A 13,737-nucleotide genomic window follows, 5' to 3' on the forward strand; every position below is an offset into this window, starting at 1 on the left:
ATGAAGCCCGTCCATATAAGGCAATGTTATAGCTCTCGCCACTGGATTGGCTGCAATAGGTTATATAATGTACGGGGATAGGGGAAGAGAGTCAGAGTCGAGCAGTCGCCGTGAAAGATGTACCAATAAAGACCGTGAGCGAGATCCTCTGGCGTTCTGTCTGGTGAATTCCGGTCTGGGTGGAGGCCAGGCCGGCCGGTGACGACCGAAGGCTCGGTGTAGGAGCAGAAGAGGTCCCCCGGGGAGGACTGCCCGCGACCCCCGGCCCAGGAAGAGGCCTAGGGGGAATGCGGCAGAGCTTGGACAGTATCTTCCAAGAAATCATCAAGGAAAACACCCCTGAGGTCCTAGAACTAGAAGGCAAAACAGTCATCAAAAGAATCCACCGATCACCTCCTGAAAGACATCCTAAATTGAAAACTCCAAGGAATATTATAGCCAAATTCCAGAATTATCAGGTGAAGGAGAAAATATTGCAAGCAGCCAAAAAACACCCAACGATTCAAATACTGAGGAACTACAGTCAGGATCACACAGGATCTTGCAGCTTCCACATTAAAAGATTGGAGAGATTGGAATATGATATTCCGTAAGGCAAAGGAGCTTGGACTACAACCAAAGATCAACTACCCAGCAAAATTGAGCATAATCTTCCAGGCAAGGAGATGGATATTCAAGGAAGTAAGGGATTTACAGACCTTCCAGATGAAAAGACCAGAGCTCAATGGAAAATTTAATCTTCAAATAGAAGACTCAAGAGAGGCATAAAAAGATAAACAGGAAAAAAATAGAAAAAAAAACCTTGATATTCAATAAGGCCAAACTGTTTACATTCCTATATGGGAAGATGATATGTTAGTCTTGAGAACCATACATTCATTATGACATTTAAAAGGGATACACATAGACAGAGGGTGGGAGTATAAATTAACTGATGTGGTGATAAAGAACCTAAGGGTTAACTAACTAAGCAAAGGGATTGTAACGGGAAAAGAAGAAAGGAAAAGGAACAAAAGGGTAAATCACATGAAAAGGCACAGAAACATATTAGAGTAGAGGGAAAGAAGGGAGAGAGATGAGCATTGTTTCAGATTCACTCATCAGAATTGATTCAAGGAGGGAATAACATACTCCATTAGATATAGAAATCTAACTTGCCCTACAGGCAGTAGGTGAGAAAAGGGGAAAGAAAAGTGCAGGTGGTTAGAAGGGAGGGAAGAAGTAGTAAAGGAAAAGGGGAAGAAAAGAGAGGTGGGCTGACAGAAAGGAGGGAAGATTGAGGGAGGCAGTGCTCAAAAGCAAAACTCTTTTGAGGAGGAAAAGGGAGAAGGGAGAGGAGCGAGCATAAATGGGTGGGAAATAGGATGGAGAGAAAAACAGATAGTGATCATAACTGTGAATGTGAAATGGATGAACTTTCCCATAAACGGAGGTGGATAGCAGAATTGATTAAAAACCATAATCCTATAATATGTTGTTTACGAGAAACACATTTGAGGCAGGGAGATACACACAGGGTAAAGGTAAAAGTCTGGAATAGAATATATTGTGCTTCAGCTGAAGAAAAAAAAAAAGCAGGGGTAACAATCCTAATCTCAGACAAAGCAAAAGCAAAGATAGATCTAATTAAATGAGATAAGGAAGGAAACTATATCCTGCTAAAAGGCACCATAGACAACAAAGTAATATCATTACTAAACATATATTAACCAAGTGGTATAGCATCCAAATTCTTAGAGAAGTAGTTAAGGGAGTTATAGGAAGAAACAGACAGCAAACCTATCCTAGTGAGGAACCTCAACCTCCCCCTCTCTCAACTTGATAAATCTAACCTCAGAATAAACAAGAAAGAAGTTAAGTAGGTAAACAGAATTTTAGAAAAGGTAGATATGATAGAGCTGTTTCAACAATCCAGCTAGCAGCTTCTGTGGGGGTGTAAGATCCACCCACAGACAGCACCCAGGAAGCTGCCAACAGCACAGGTTCTTCTGATCTGCTTAACTAAGGAAAGCAAGGTGAAGGGGTTGACAAGCTTACTTTAATTCAGCATACAAATATCATTCACTTAGTTCAGAGGAAAAAGCCAGCACCCTGAACTTCAGAACAAAATACAAACAAATTACAAACATCAACAGACAGACCTTGTCTGATTCAAATCCCAATACATAGTTACCAGAGTTCAACAGAGTCTCAGCATCCAGGTTTACAAGCTGGAAGGCTCCTTAGCTACAGCTGCCTGGAGTCTCCTCATCAACACCATCTCGAGAGCCTTGCACAAATGGCTCTGTCCTCCCTTCTTGTAGGGCTTCAGACATCATCAAACATCATCTGAATGACCAGAACTTAGGTTGCTATGATTGGCTCTTGAGTTAGCCCCTCCCCTTAGGACCCTGGGCGGTTCACATCCACATAGGTTAGGTTAACACCTAATAGGGCATGGCTCTGGAGTTAGCACCTCCCCTTAGCCAGCCCCACCTTGGGCCCCACCCCAGTCACCAATCCACACCCACATGGATTCCACACCTAATAGGGGTTCGGGCCTGGGGCTTAGCATCTAGTAAGACTCAATGAAATACACTGAATTACTCAAAGCAAACTAAAGCCAAACTCTTCAAGGGCACTAAGTGCTAAGGAGCCCATTTTGCTTACCAACACAAGAGCTCTCGAGAAAAGTGAATGGGGATCGAAAGGAATATACCTTTTTCTCAGTGGTACATGGCACATACACGAAAATTGACCATGTACTTGTAGCAACAACATTGCTAGCAACTGCTGTGTGGGGCATAAGACCAATAACACCAGCACATAGGAGGGCTGCTAGCACAGATTCTTTGATCTAGTTTTCTAAGGAAAGCAACTTTAAGGGGTTTACAATCTTACATTAATTAAACATATATATATCATTCACTTAGTTCAGGGGGAAAAAGCCAGCACCCTGAACTTCAGAGAGTATACAAACAGAAATTACAAGCATACATTATATAAAGATCAAATAAACGCAAACCAGTGACAGACTTCTAACCATCTAACTAGAACGATACATACAGTTACCAGACAGAGAAGCATCAAGATCTGGGTTTTCAAATCCAAGGGGCTCCATGACAATTACCCAGAGTCTCCTCTGGTCAAATCACATGACACTCTTTCAGTGAGTGAGAGCCCCAAAAGAAAATGCCAACCTCAGATCTTATATACCCTTCTCAGGGTCAGAGGGTGTCACAATCATGCGACCCAGACCCATGTGAATTAGGCTTTTTCGTTTCTTAATCAGGTCATCAGAGACTCTTGATGCAATTGAGGAAACAAAGGCAAGACTCATCAAAGGCTCACAATTATCTGCACTGAGAAGCACTCAAAAAACAGCAAAAAGTCCCACTTTGCTTGCCATTACATTTGAAAGGAAAGACTCAAAGGTACTTGATTGCCTTAGCATTCCAAAAGAGAAAACAGTAAAAAATGTCCCACCCTTCCTACCATTACAGTACTAGGGCATAAAACCTCACAATCCAGTGCAGAAAGGCAGAAATAGTCAATGCATCCTTTTCAGATACTGATGCAACAAAAATTATATGTAATAAAGGGATATGTAAAGATAGACTAAAAATGAATTGGAAACTAAATAATCTCATCTTAAAGAATGAGTGGGTCAAACAACAAATCACAGAAACAATAAATAACTTCAAGAGAATGACAATAATGAGACAACATTCAGTATTAGGTTCAGTATTAGGAAAACTATCAGCATAATTGATCACATCAATAACAAAACTAGTACAAACCATACGATTATCTCAACAGATTCGGAAAAATCTTTTGACAAGATACAACACCCATTCCTATTAAAAACACTAGAGAGCACAGGAATAAATGGAGCCTTCCTTAAAATGATAAGTAGCATCCACCTAAAACCATCAGCAAGCATTATATGTAGTGCGGATAAGCTAGATGCATTTCCAATGAGACTGGGGGTGAAACAAGGCTGTCCATTATCATCACTGTTATTCAATATCGTACCAGAAATATTAGCTTTAGCAATAAGAGAACATAAAGAAATTGAAGGAATTAGAATAGGCAAAGAGGAAACTAAGTTATCACTCTTTGCAGATGATATGATGATATACTTAGAGAATTCTAGAAAACCAAGTAAAAAAAAAACTACTTGAAATAGTAAATAACTTTAGAAAAGTTGGAGGATATAAAATAAACCCACAAAATCCTCAGCATTCCTATATATTACTAATGAAGTCCAACATCAAGAGCTAGAAAGAGAAATTCTGTTTAAAGTTACTGTAGACATCACAAAATATTTGGGAGTCTACCTGCCAAAATAAACACAGGAACTATATGAACACAATTACAAAACACTTTTCACACAAATAATGTCAGATCTAAATAATTGGGAAAATATCAGTTGCTCATGGTTAGGCTGAGCTAATATAATAAAAATGACAATTTTACCTAAATTAATTTACTTATTTAGTGCCATATCAATTAAACTACCAAAAACATTATTTTATAGAGCTAGAAAAAATAGTATCAAAATTCATCTGGAAGAACAAAAGGCCCAGCATATCAAGGGAATTAATGAAAAGAAATGCTAAGGAAGGTAGCCTAGCCATACCAGCTATTAAACTGCAATATAAAGTAGCAGTCATCAATACTACTTGGTAGTGGCTAAGAAATAGGTTAGGTACACAAGACACAGTAGTCAATGACTATAGCAATCTACTCTTTGATAAACTCAAAGAGTCCATTTTCTGGGCTAAGAACTCACTATTTGACAAAAACTGCTGGGAAAACAGGAAAATAGTATGGCAGAAACTGGCCACAGACAAATATCTTACACAATATGACAAAATAAAGTCAAAATGGGTTCACAATTTAGATATAAAGGCTGATACCATAAGCAATGTGGAAGAGCAAGGAATAGTTTACCTGTCAGATTTATGGAGAAGGGAAGACCTTATAACCAAATAAGAGATAGAGAGCATTAAGAAATGCAAAATGGATTATTTTGATTACATTAAATTGAAAAGTTTTTGTACAAACAAAGCCAATGAAACCAAGATCAGGAGGGTAGCAGAAAACTAGGAAAGAATTTACAACCAGTGTCTCTGATAAAAGCCTCATTACTAAAATATACAGGGAACTGAGTCAAATTTATAACAACACAAGTCATTCCCCAAATGATAAATGGTCAAAGGATGTGAACAGGCAGTTTTCAGAGGAAGAAATTAAAGCTATGTACAGTCATATGAAAAAATTTTCTAAATCACTACTCCTTAGAGAAATGCAAATCAAAACCACTCTAGGTACACACATCTCACCTGTCAGATTGGCTAACACAGCAAAACAGGAAAATTATAAAAGCTGCAGAAGATGTGGGAAAATTGGAACACTATTGCATTATTGATGGAGTTGTGAACTGATCCAACCCATTCTGGAGAGCAATTTAGAACTATGCCCAAAGGGCTATAAAAATGTGCATACCCTTTGACCCAGCAAAACCACTTCTACGGCTGTAACCCAAAGAGTTCACACAAGTGGGAAAGGGACCCGTACATACAAAAATATTTAAAGCAACTCTTTTTGTGGTGGCAAAGCATTGGAAAGCAAGGGGATGCCCATCATTTGGGGAATGGGTAAACAAGTTCTGGTATACGAATGTAATGGAATACTATTGTACTATAAGAAATGACGAGCAGACAGATGTCATAAGAACCTGGAAAGACTTGTATGAATCGATGCTCAGGGGAGCAGAACCAGGAGAACATCATACACAACTACCAACACATTGTATCTGTGATGACTAATTTTGATAGACTTGGCTCTTCTCAGCAACGCAAGGTTCTAAGACAACCCCAAAAGACTCATGATGGAAAAAGCTATCCACATCCAGAGAAAGAATTATGGAGTCTGAATGCCGATTGAAGCAAACTATTTGTTCTCTCTCTTTTTTTGTTTTTGTTTCTGTTTTGTTTCTTTTTTTCTCGTGGTTCATTCCATTGGTTATGATACTTCTTTACAACCTGACTATTGTGAAAATATGTTTAGTGTGAAGATATATGTAGAACCTGTTTTGCATTGCATGACGTCTTGGGTGGGGAGGGGGAGAGAGAGGAAGGGGGAGAAAATTTGAAACTCAAAAACTTGTGGAACTGAATGTTGTAAACTAAAAATAAATAAATTTTAAAGAAAAAAAGCAACTGAAAATTTACAAGTGGAAAGTTTATGACAAAAATGACATTGACAATAACTATAATAATTTTATCCATAAGTTTGTTCAATGGCAGAACCCACAAAATAGCAGAGGGAAGCATAGCTCCAGCCCAGGACAGCCTAGAAGGTCACTGGGAAGGGTCTATCACACGGAGCTGGGAGTGGAGCAGGACAGAGCCCAGCGTGGGCTGCTTCAGGACCAACCAGACCAGGAACTAGGCAGAACAGGCCGTAGGGCCCTGAATCATTGAGCTGTGGCAGTTACCAGTTTTTCAATCCACAAACGCCAAAGACAACAGGGCAGGTTAGTGGGAAAGACTTCTGGGACAGTGAAAGGAGTTCACAGTCGGTAACCACCTCCCCCCACCTCCAAGGGTGGCAGAGGTGGTGCAGCTCTGAGGCTGCCTCCAGAGCTACAGCTGCAGTTGCTTCTGGCCCCAGGCCCACCTGGTGGGAGAAATTAAGTGGCGGATTAGAGAGGGAGTGCAAACACTGCTTTGCCCTGCCTAGATCTGGGCCACAATCCTGGTTAGTGGTTCTTGGGGGAGAAGGAGCGCTGGTGTGGCAGAGCTTGCTGCGTAGAAGTAGCTCTGAAAACAGCAGTGCAAGGTCCCTAAAGCTTGCGACAAAGTACTCTCTACTCTACAAGCAGTCATACCCCAGGAAAAAGCTCAAGGGTCAAGCAGTTGGCTGGGAACATGAACAGGCAGTGAAAACGGTCTCAGATTCAGACTCAGACTTTGGAATCCTTTTTTTTTGGTGACAAAGAAGACCAAAACATATAGCCAGAAGAAGTCAACAAAGCCAAAGAGCCTACATGAAAAGCCTCCAAGAAAAATATGAATTGGTCTCAGGCCATAGAAGAGCTCAAAAAGCACTCAGTAAAGCAAGTAAGAGAAGTAGAGGAAAAATTGGGAAGAGAAATGAGAGTGATGCAAGAAAACCGTGAAAAACAAGTCAATGACTTGCTAAAGGAGACCCAAAAAAATACTGAAGAAAATAACACCTTAAAAAATAGACTAACTCAAATGGCAAAAGAGCTCCAAAAAGTCAATGAGGAGAAGAATGCCTTGAAAGGCAGAATTAGCCAATGGAAAAGGAGGTCCAAAAGACCACTGAAGAAAATACTACCTTAAAAATTACATTGGAACAAGTGGAAGCTAGTGACTTTATGAGAAATCAAGATATTATAAAACACAACCAAAGGAATGACAAAGCGGAAGACAATGTGAAATATCTCATTGGAAAAACCACTGACCTGGAAAATAGATCCAGGAGAGAGAATTTAAAAATTATTGGACTACCTGAAAGCCATGATCAAAAAAAGAGCCTAGATATCATCTTTCAAGAAATTATCAAGGAAAACTGTCCTGATACTCTAGAACCAGAGGGTAAAATAGAAATTGAAAGAATCCACTGATCGTCTCCTGACAAAGATCCCAAAAAGAAAACTCCTAGGAATATAGTCATCACATTTCAGAGCTCCCAAATCAAGGAGAAAATACTACAAGCAGCCAGAAGGAAACAATTTGAGTATTGTGGAAACACAATCAGGATAACACAAGATCTAGCAGCTTCTACATTAAGGGATCAAAGGGCTTGGAATATGATATTCTGGAGGTCAATGGAGCTAGGATTAAAACCAAGAATCACCTACCCAGCAAAACTGATTATCATGCTCCAAGGCAAAATATGGACTTTCAATAAAATAGAGGACTTTCAAGCTTTCTCAGTGAAAAGACCAGAGCTGAATAGAAAATTTGACTTTCAAACACAAGAACCAAGAGAAGTATGAAAAGGTGAACAAGAAAAAGAAATTGCAAGGGACTTACTAAAGTTGAACTGTTTTGTTTACATTCCTACAAGGAAAGATGATGTGTATAATTCATGAGACCTCAGTATTAGGGTAGCTGAAGGGAATGTACATACATACATACACATACATACATACATATACATATATATATATGTGTGTGTGTATGTATGTATGTATGTATTAGGGTTGCTGAAGGGAATATACATACATACATACGTACATACATACATATGTATATATATACATATATATATATATATATATATATATATATATATATATATATATAGACAGAGGGAGCAGGGTGATTTGAATATGAAGGGATAATATCTAAAAATTAAAATTAAATTAAGGGATGAGAGAGGAATATATTGAGAGAGGGAGAAAGGGAGATATAGAATGGGGTAAATTATCTCACATAAAAGTGGCAAGAAAAAGCCATTCATTGGAAGGGAAGAGGGCACAGATGAGGGGGAATGAGTGAATCTTGCTCTCATCAGATTTGACTTGATGAGGAAATAACATACACACTCAATTGGGTATCTTACCCCACAGGAAAGAAAGAGGAAGGGGATTAAAAAGGAGGGACAATAGAATTGAGGGCAGATAAGGGGAGGAGATAATCAAAAGCAAACACTTTCAAAAAGGGACAGGGTCAAGGGATAAAATTGAATAAAGGGGGACAGGATAGGACGGAGCAAAATATAGTTAGTCTTTCACAACATGAGTATTGTGGAAGGGTTTTGCATAACGATACACGTGTGGCCTATGTTGAATTGCTTGCCTTCTTAGGCAGGGTGGCTGGGGAGGGAAGAGGGGAGAGAATTTGGAACTCAGAATTTTAAAAGTAAATGTTCAAAAAAAAAGTTGTTTTTGCATGCAACTGGCAAATAAGATATACAGGCAATGGGGCATAAAAATCTATCTTGCCCTACAAGAAAGTAAGGGAAAAAGGGATGGGGGTAGTGGGGTGACAGAATGGAGGGCTGACTGGGGAATGGGACAGTAAGAATACATGCCATCTTAGAGAGGGGTGAGGGCAGAAATGGGGAGAAATTTTGTAATTCAAAATCTTGTGGAAATCAATGCTGAAAATTAAAAATATTAAATAAATAATATAATTAAAATAAAAAAATAAATAAAATTCAGTAACATAAGTTTGATCAATACAAATTAAATGTGATGTGACAACAAGACTGAAAAAGCCTAAAAGGCACATTAGTTAGCAAGCATGTGACTTACTTGCCAAATGGAAGAGAGATGACTGCCAAAGGCAACATCAGGTTAGAATACAAACTTGTTTATCAAATCTTACGAATAATGTTAAACAACAGAATCATCTCATGAAGCAGAGACCAATTTAAATAAAGATTATTACTAAATTATCCAACTAAGCAAAGATATTCAAGCAAAGGCCATTCAGGATGAAAATGAAAGAATGGCAACAAATAGAAGAAAAACAGAAAAGATGTTCAAAAGTCATTATAACAAACTTTTCCTTATCCACACTTGGATAACATCATAGTCATTCATGTAAATATAGAAGAAGAAGAGATGACATTAAAAAGGACAAGTCGGGGCAGCTAGGTGGCGCAGTGAGTAGAGCACCAGCCCTGGAGTCAGGAGGACCTGAGTTCAAATCTGGCCTCAGACACTTGACACATTTACTAGCTGTGTGACCTTGGGCAAGTCACTTAACCCCAATTGCCCTGCTAAAAAAAAAAGCAAAAAAATAAAAAATAAAAAAAAAATAAAAAGGACAAGTCAAAAAAAGCAGCTGGAATGGACCAAGTTTACATAAGGACCTATGCTAATGACAAAACAATTGTGATGGTGTTGAAGGACTGATATATGAGATATCTGAAGGAAGGAAAGACTTCAAAGCTGTAAAAAAAACTCACACTTTATTAATACTAAAAAAGGCAACTGAGAGAACATGGTACAGTTACTCCCCTCCATATGTCAAAATCAATGAGATTCCTTGGAAGACGTAACAGAACTGTTCCTAGTTAATGACAATCTAGGTAAGGCTTAAAACAAGGAGATACATACTCTCAAAAGGTATTCACCATTCAGCACCAAGTAGAGGTGAAGGAGTAATGCTCTATTGATGGCAAAGTCCTCTAGCTGCTCACAGAAACTCTGAGAAGAGACCTGTAATTATTCCAAGGATTCTGACTTCTCCATCCTCACAGGATGGAGGAGCGATTAGCTGAAGAATGCCTGTTACCCAGATCTCATTATGCATTTGGCTAGACACCTTGTAGAACTTGTTTTTCAGTACATATGTCTGGGAAAGACAATATAGATGAAGAGCAAGTTGGGCCCGGGAAGGAACAGGAAGAACGGGGACTGGATTATTTCTATAAAAACTGCAAAGCTCTCATAATGACCCCAAGTTTCTCATTACAGTGAAATCCTATTGAATTAATAAAACTAGAAACTAGAAACTTAAAAAAAAATAAAACTGATAAGCCATTGGCTAATCTGATTTAAGAAAAGAATATCAAATTACCAATATCAAAAATGAAAAAGTTAATTCAAAACCAAGTAAGAGGAAATAAAAGAAATTAATAGGAGTTATTTTGATGAACTACATGAAAATAAAATTGATAACCCAAATGAAATAGAAGAATATTTACAAAACTATAAATTGCCCAGTTTAACAGAACAGGAAATAGAATATTTAAATTACCCTGTCTTAGAAAAAGAAATTGAATAAGCCATAAATAAGTTCCCTAAGAAATTCCCAGGACCAGCTGGATTTAAAAGCGAATTCCACCAAACATTTAGGGAACAATTAATTCCAATAGTACACAAACTGAAAAAAAAAAACAGGTAAAGGAGTCCTACCAAAATCCTTCTATGACTGAAATATGGTCTTGATACTGAAACCAGGGAGAGTCAAAACAGAGAAAGAAAATTCTAGTCCAATATTCTTATTTTAAATAAAATACTAGAAAGGGCATTCCAATAATATGTCACAAAGATCATACACTATGACCAAGCTGGATTTACACCAAAAATAAAAGACTGGTTCAATATTTGGTAAACTGTAAGAATAATCATATTAATAACAAAAACAAAAATGGATTATTTCTATAAACATCAAAAAAGCTTTAGTTTAAAATACATCCATTCTTATTAAAAGACTAGAAATCATAGGAATAAATGGAGTTTTCATTAAAATGATAAGTAGTATTTATCTAAAACCAAGAGCAAGCATTATATATAATAGGGATAAGCTAGAAGCCTTTCTAATAAAATCAAAGGTGAAGGAAGGACAGCCACTGTCACCATTATCATTCAATACTGTGCTAGCTATATCAATAAAACAAGAAAAAAAGTGAAGGAATAAGCATAGGCAATGAGGAAACAAAACTATAACTTTTTGCATGCTACGATGGTTTACTTAGAGGACCCCGGAGTCAACTAAAAACTTGATCAAAATAATCAGCACTACTGTAGGCAAAGTTGCAAGATATAAAATAAACCCACACAAACCATTACAATTTCTGTAAATTACCAACAAAACCCAGTAGGAAGAAATAGAAAGAGAAATCCCATATAAAATAACTATAGACAATATAAAATCCTTGTCAGCCTTCCTGCCAATAAACACAAAGGAACTATATGAACACAATTACAAAGCACTCTACACAAAGACAGCTCTAATTATTTATTTATTATTAATTATTAATTATTTATTATTATTTATTATTAATTGCTCAGGGTAGGCTGAGCCAATATAATAAAAAGTGACAATGCTACATAAATTAATTTCCTTATTCAGTGCCATTCCAATCAAACTATGAAAGAATTACTTTATAGAGCTAGAAAAATAAAAACAAAATTCATCTGGAGGAACGAAGATCAAGAATATCAAGGGAATCAATGAAAAAATGGGAAGGAAAGAGATTTAGTAGTATTGGACCTCAAACTGCACTGAAAAGCTGTAGTCACCAAAACAAAGTATTTCAGAAGATTTAGTGGAAGCAACAAAAATTTAACTCAGAGGAACTCAAGTGGAGGAGTTGAATGAGAGCATTTCCCAAGGGACTGGGCCCCTTCTTCTGGTAAGACATATGCTGTGGCTCTTTGCTAAAGTGCATTCAGTTCCGAAAGCTTGCGACTGAAAGGTGAAGAGGGATTTTAAGATTATTGGTGATGGAGCAAAGACAGCCACACTCTGTGGGCTATAAGGGGCAAGAAACAATGTTTCCTAATATCTTTTGAGGAGGCCTCTTTGGGAACACAGCAAATACAAGTTCTTAGACTTCAAGCAAGGTGAAAAGAGGATTCTTCTCTTCTCCCAACCTAACAGCTATAGTGGCTACTAAGCACATAGTAGTCATCAGTATGTATCTAACTTGGTGAGTCTGAGACTGAATCTCATTTTTCTTATTCTTCTGTTTCTGATTCCTTCTCTAAGCATAAATATGCTGAGAAATTGACTTTTCCAGCCTGGTGGCTTCTTCTGGAGTTTAAGAGTTTCTGAGTCTCTCAATAAGTGCTGGCTGCCCTGAAGGAAAGGCATCCTCTACTATGATGCTTTTTGGAGGCAAAGATGACTAAGAACAAGAAAGAGGATCCTGGCCCCGAAGAAAGAGTCATACCTAGTTGGCCAAAAGATCTGTATAAAATTAGTTGCTGAGAAAGCCTGGCACTGAAATGAAAGTGATATATCTATTCAGCATTATTCACACAGTTGTCTCTTTCTTTTGGGGAGAGGATAATGTATGATGGCTTATTGTTTTTGCTTTACGTATCTAACATTACTTTTGTATTAGTATGAGTTTTTTGTATTTTATGCATTTTTGTGTATGTGTGTAGTGGAGGATATAAAAACTGTACTATACCTGACCAATTTTATATATTGAGTGCCTTTCTAGAAGGAAACCCTTTTAGGTGATATTCTAGATCTGACCCATACCTAAGATTTACTCGAGGTTTTCCTAAAACTTCAACATTAGGGGTATAACTAGAGAATATAAGAAATGTACAAAAATATAAGAAAAAGCCTTAATGCCCACCCTTTGGGATCAGACTTTTCTATGAATTAATCTGGGTATTCATGCACCATGTGAGGAGGGGGTCTTCATAGTCAGTAAGCAACTTTAGGTGTCAATTTTCATCATGTTACCATACAACTTTTTACCATTCCAAGGTTTACATGGGAGATTTAACAAGGAATTAGGTCGTTGGTTTTTCATGATAATAATACACCTGATTCATTACTAAATAATTCTTCCCGCTTACCACCCCCCAACCATTATATAAACCTATACATACTTTTTGTCTATGGATTTATCAAGCTATGTCCTACATAGGCACTAGAATAATATTTGTGCTTTAAAAATATCTGTCATTCACAATATATATTATAGTAACTACTAATAATTAACTGATCCTATGCTTTATGTAATAAGGAAATACCTGTATGTAACTCAAGTGCTCCCACAACAATAGTAGGCTTCAACTCTTCAATCTCTTGTTCAAATGTAGCGTAATGAAGAATTTCTGCTCGGATTTCTGTCAGAGAAGGATTGCTAGCCAAAAATTCCTGTGTGTAGTTTGAACAGTTATTAAGTATTTTAAGTTTTATCAGTTACAAATCTCAATGATTCCTTTTGACAACAATATTTATAATCAAATCCTTACACATATGTGTTTTCAGGGTAATGAACTCTGAACCCATGGAG

General features: G+C 37.5%; 1 protein-coding gene across 1 annotated transcript in view; it reads right to left on the bottom strand.

Annotated features, from left to right (window-relative positions):
* Positions 1-13,737, bottom strand: part of DNAH8 (dynein axonemal heavy chain 8) — a 504,073-nt gene that overhangs the window by 344,844 nt on the left and 145,492 nt on the right. Inside the window, exon 27 of the mRNA XM_036768363.1 lies at positions 13,472-13,598. Within this exon, the coding sequence (XP_036624258.1) occupies positions 13,472-13,598 (127 nt within the window). The remainder of the gene's footprint in view (positions 1-13,471; positions 13,599-13,737) is intronic.

This window comes from Trichosurus vulpecula, chromosome 7, assembly GCF_011100635.1.
Source record: "Trichosurus vulpecula isolate mTriVul1 chromosome 7, mTriVul1.pri, whole genome shotgun sequence".
Lineage (NCBI taxonomy): Eukaryota > Metazoa > Chordata > Mammalia > Diprotodontia > Phalangeridae > Trichosurus > Trichosurus vulpecula.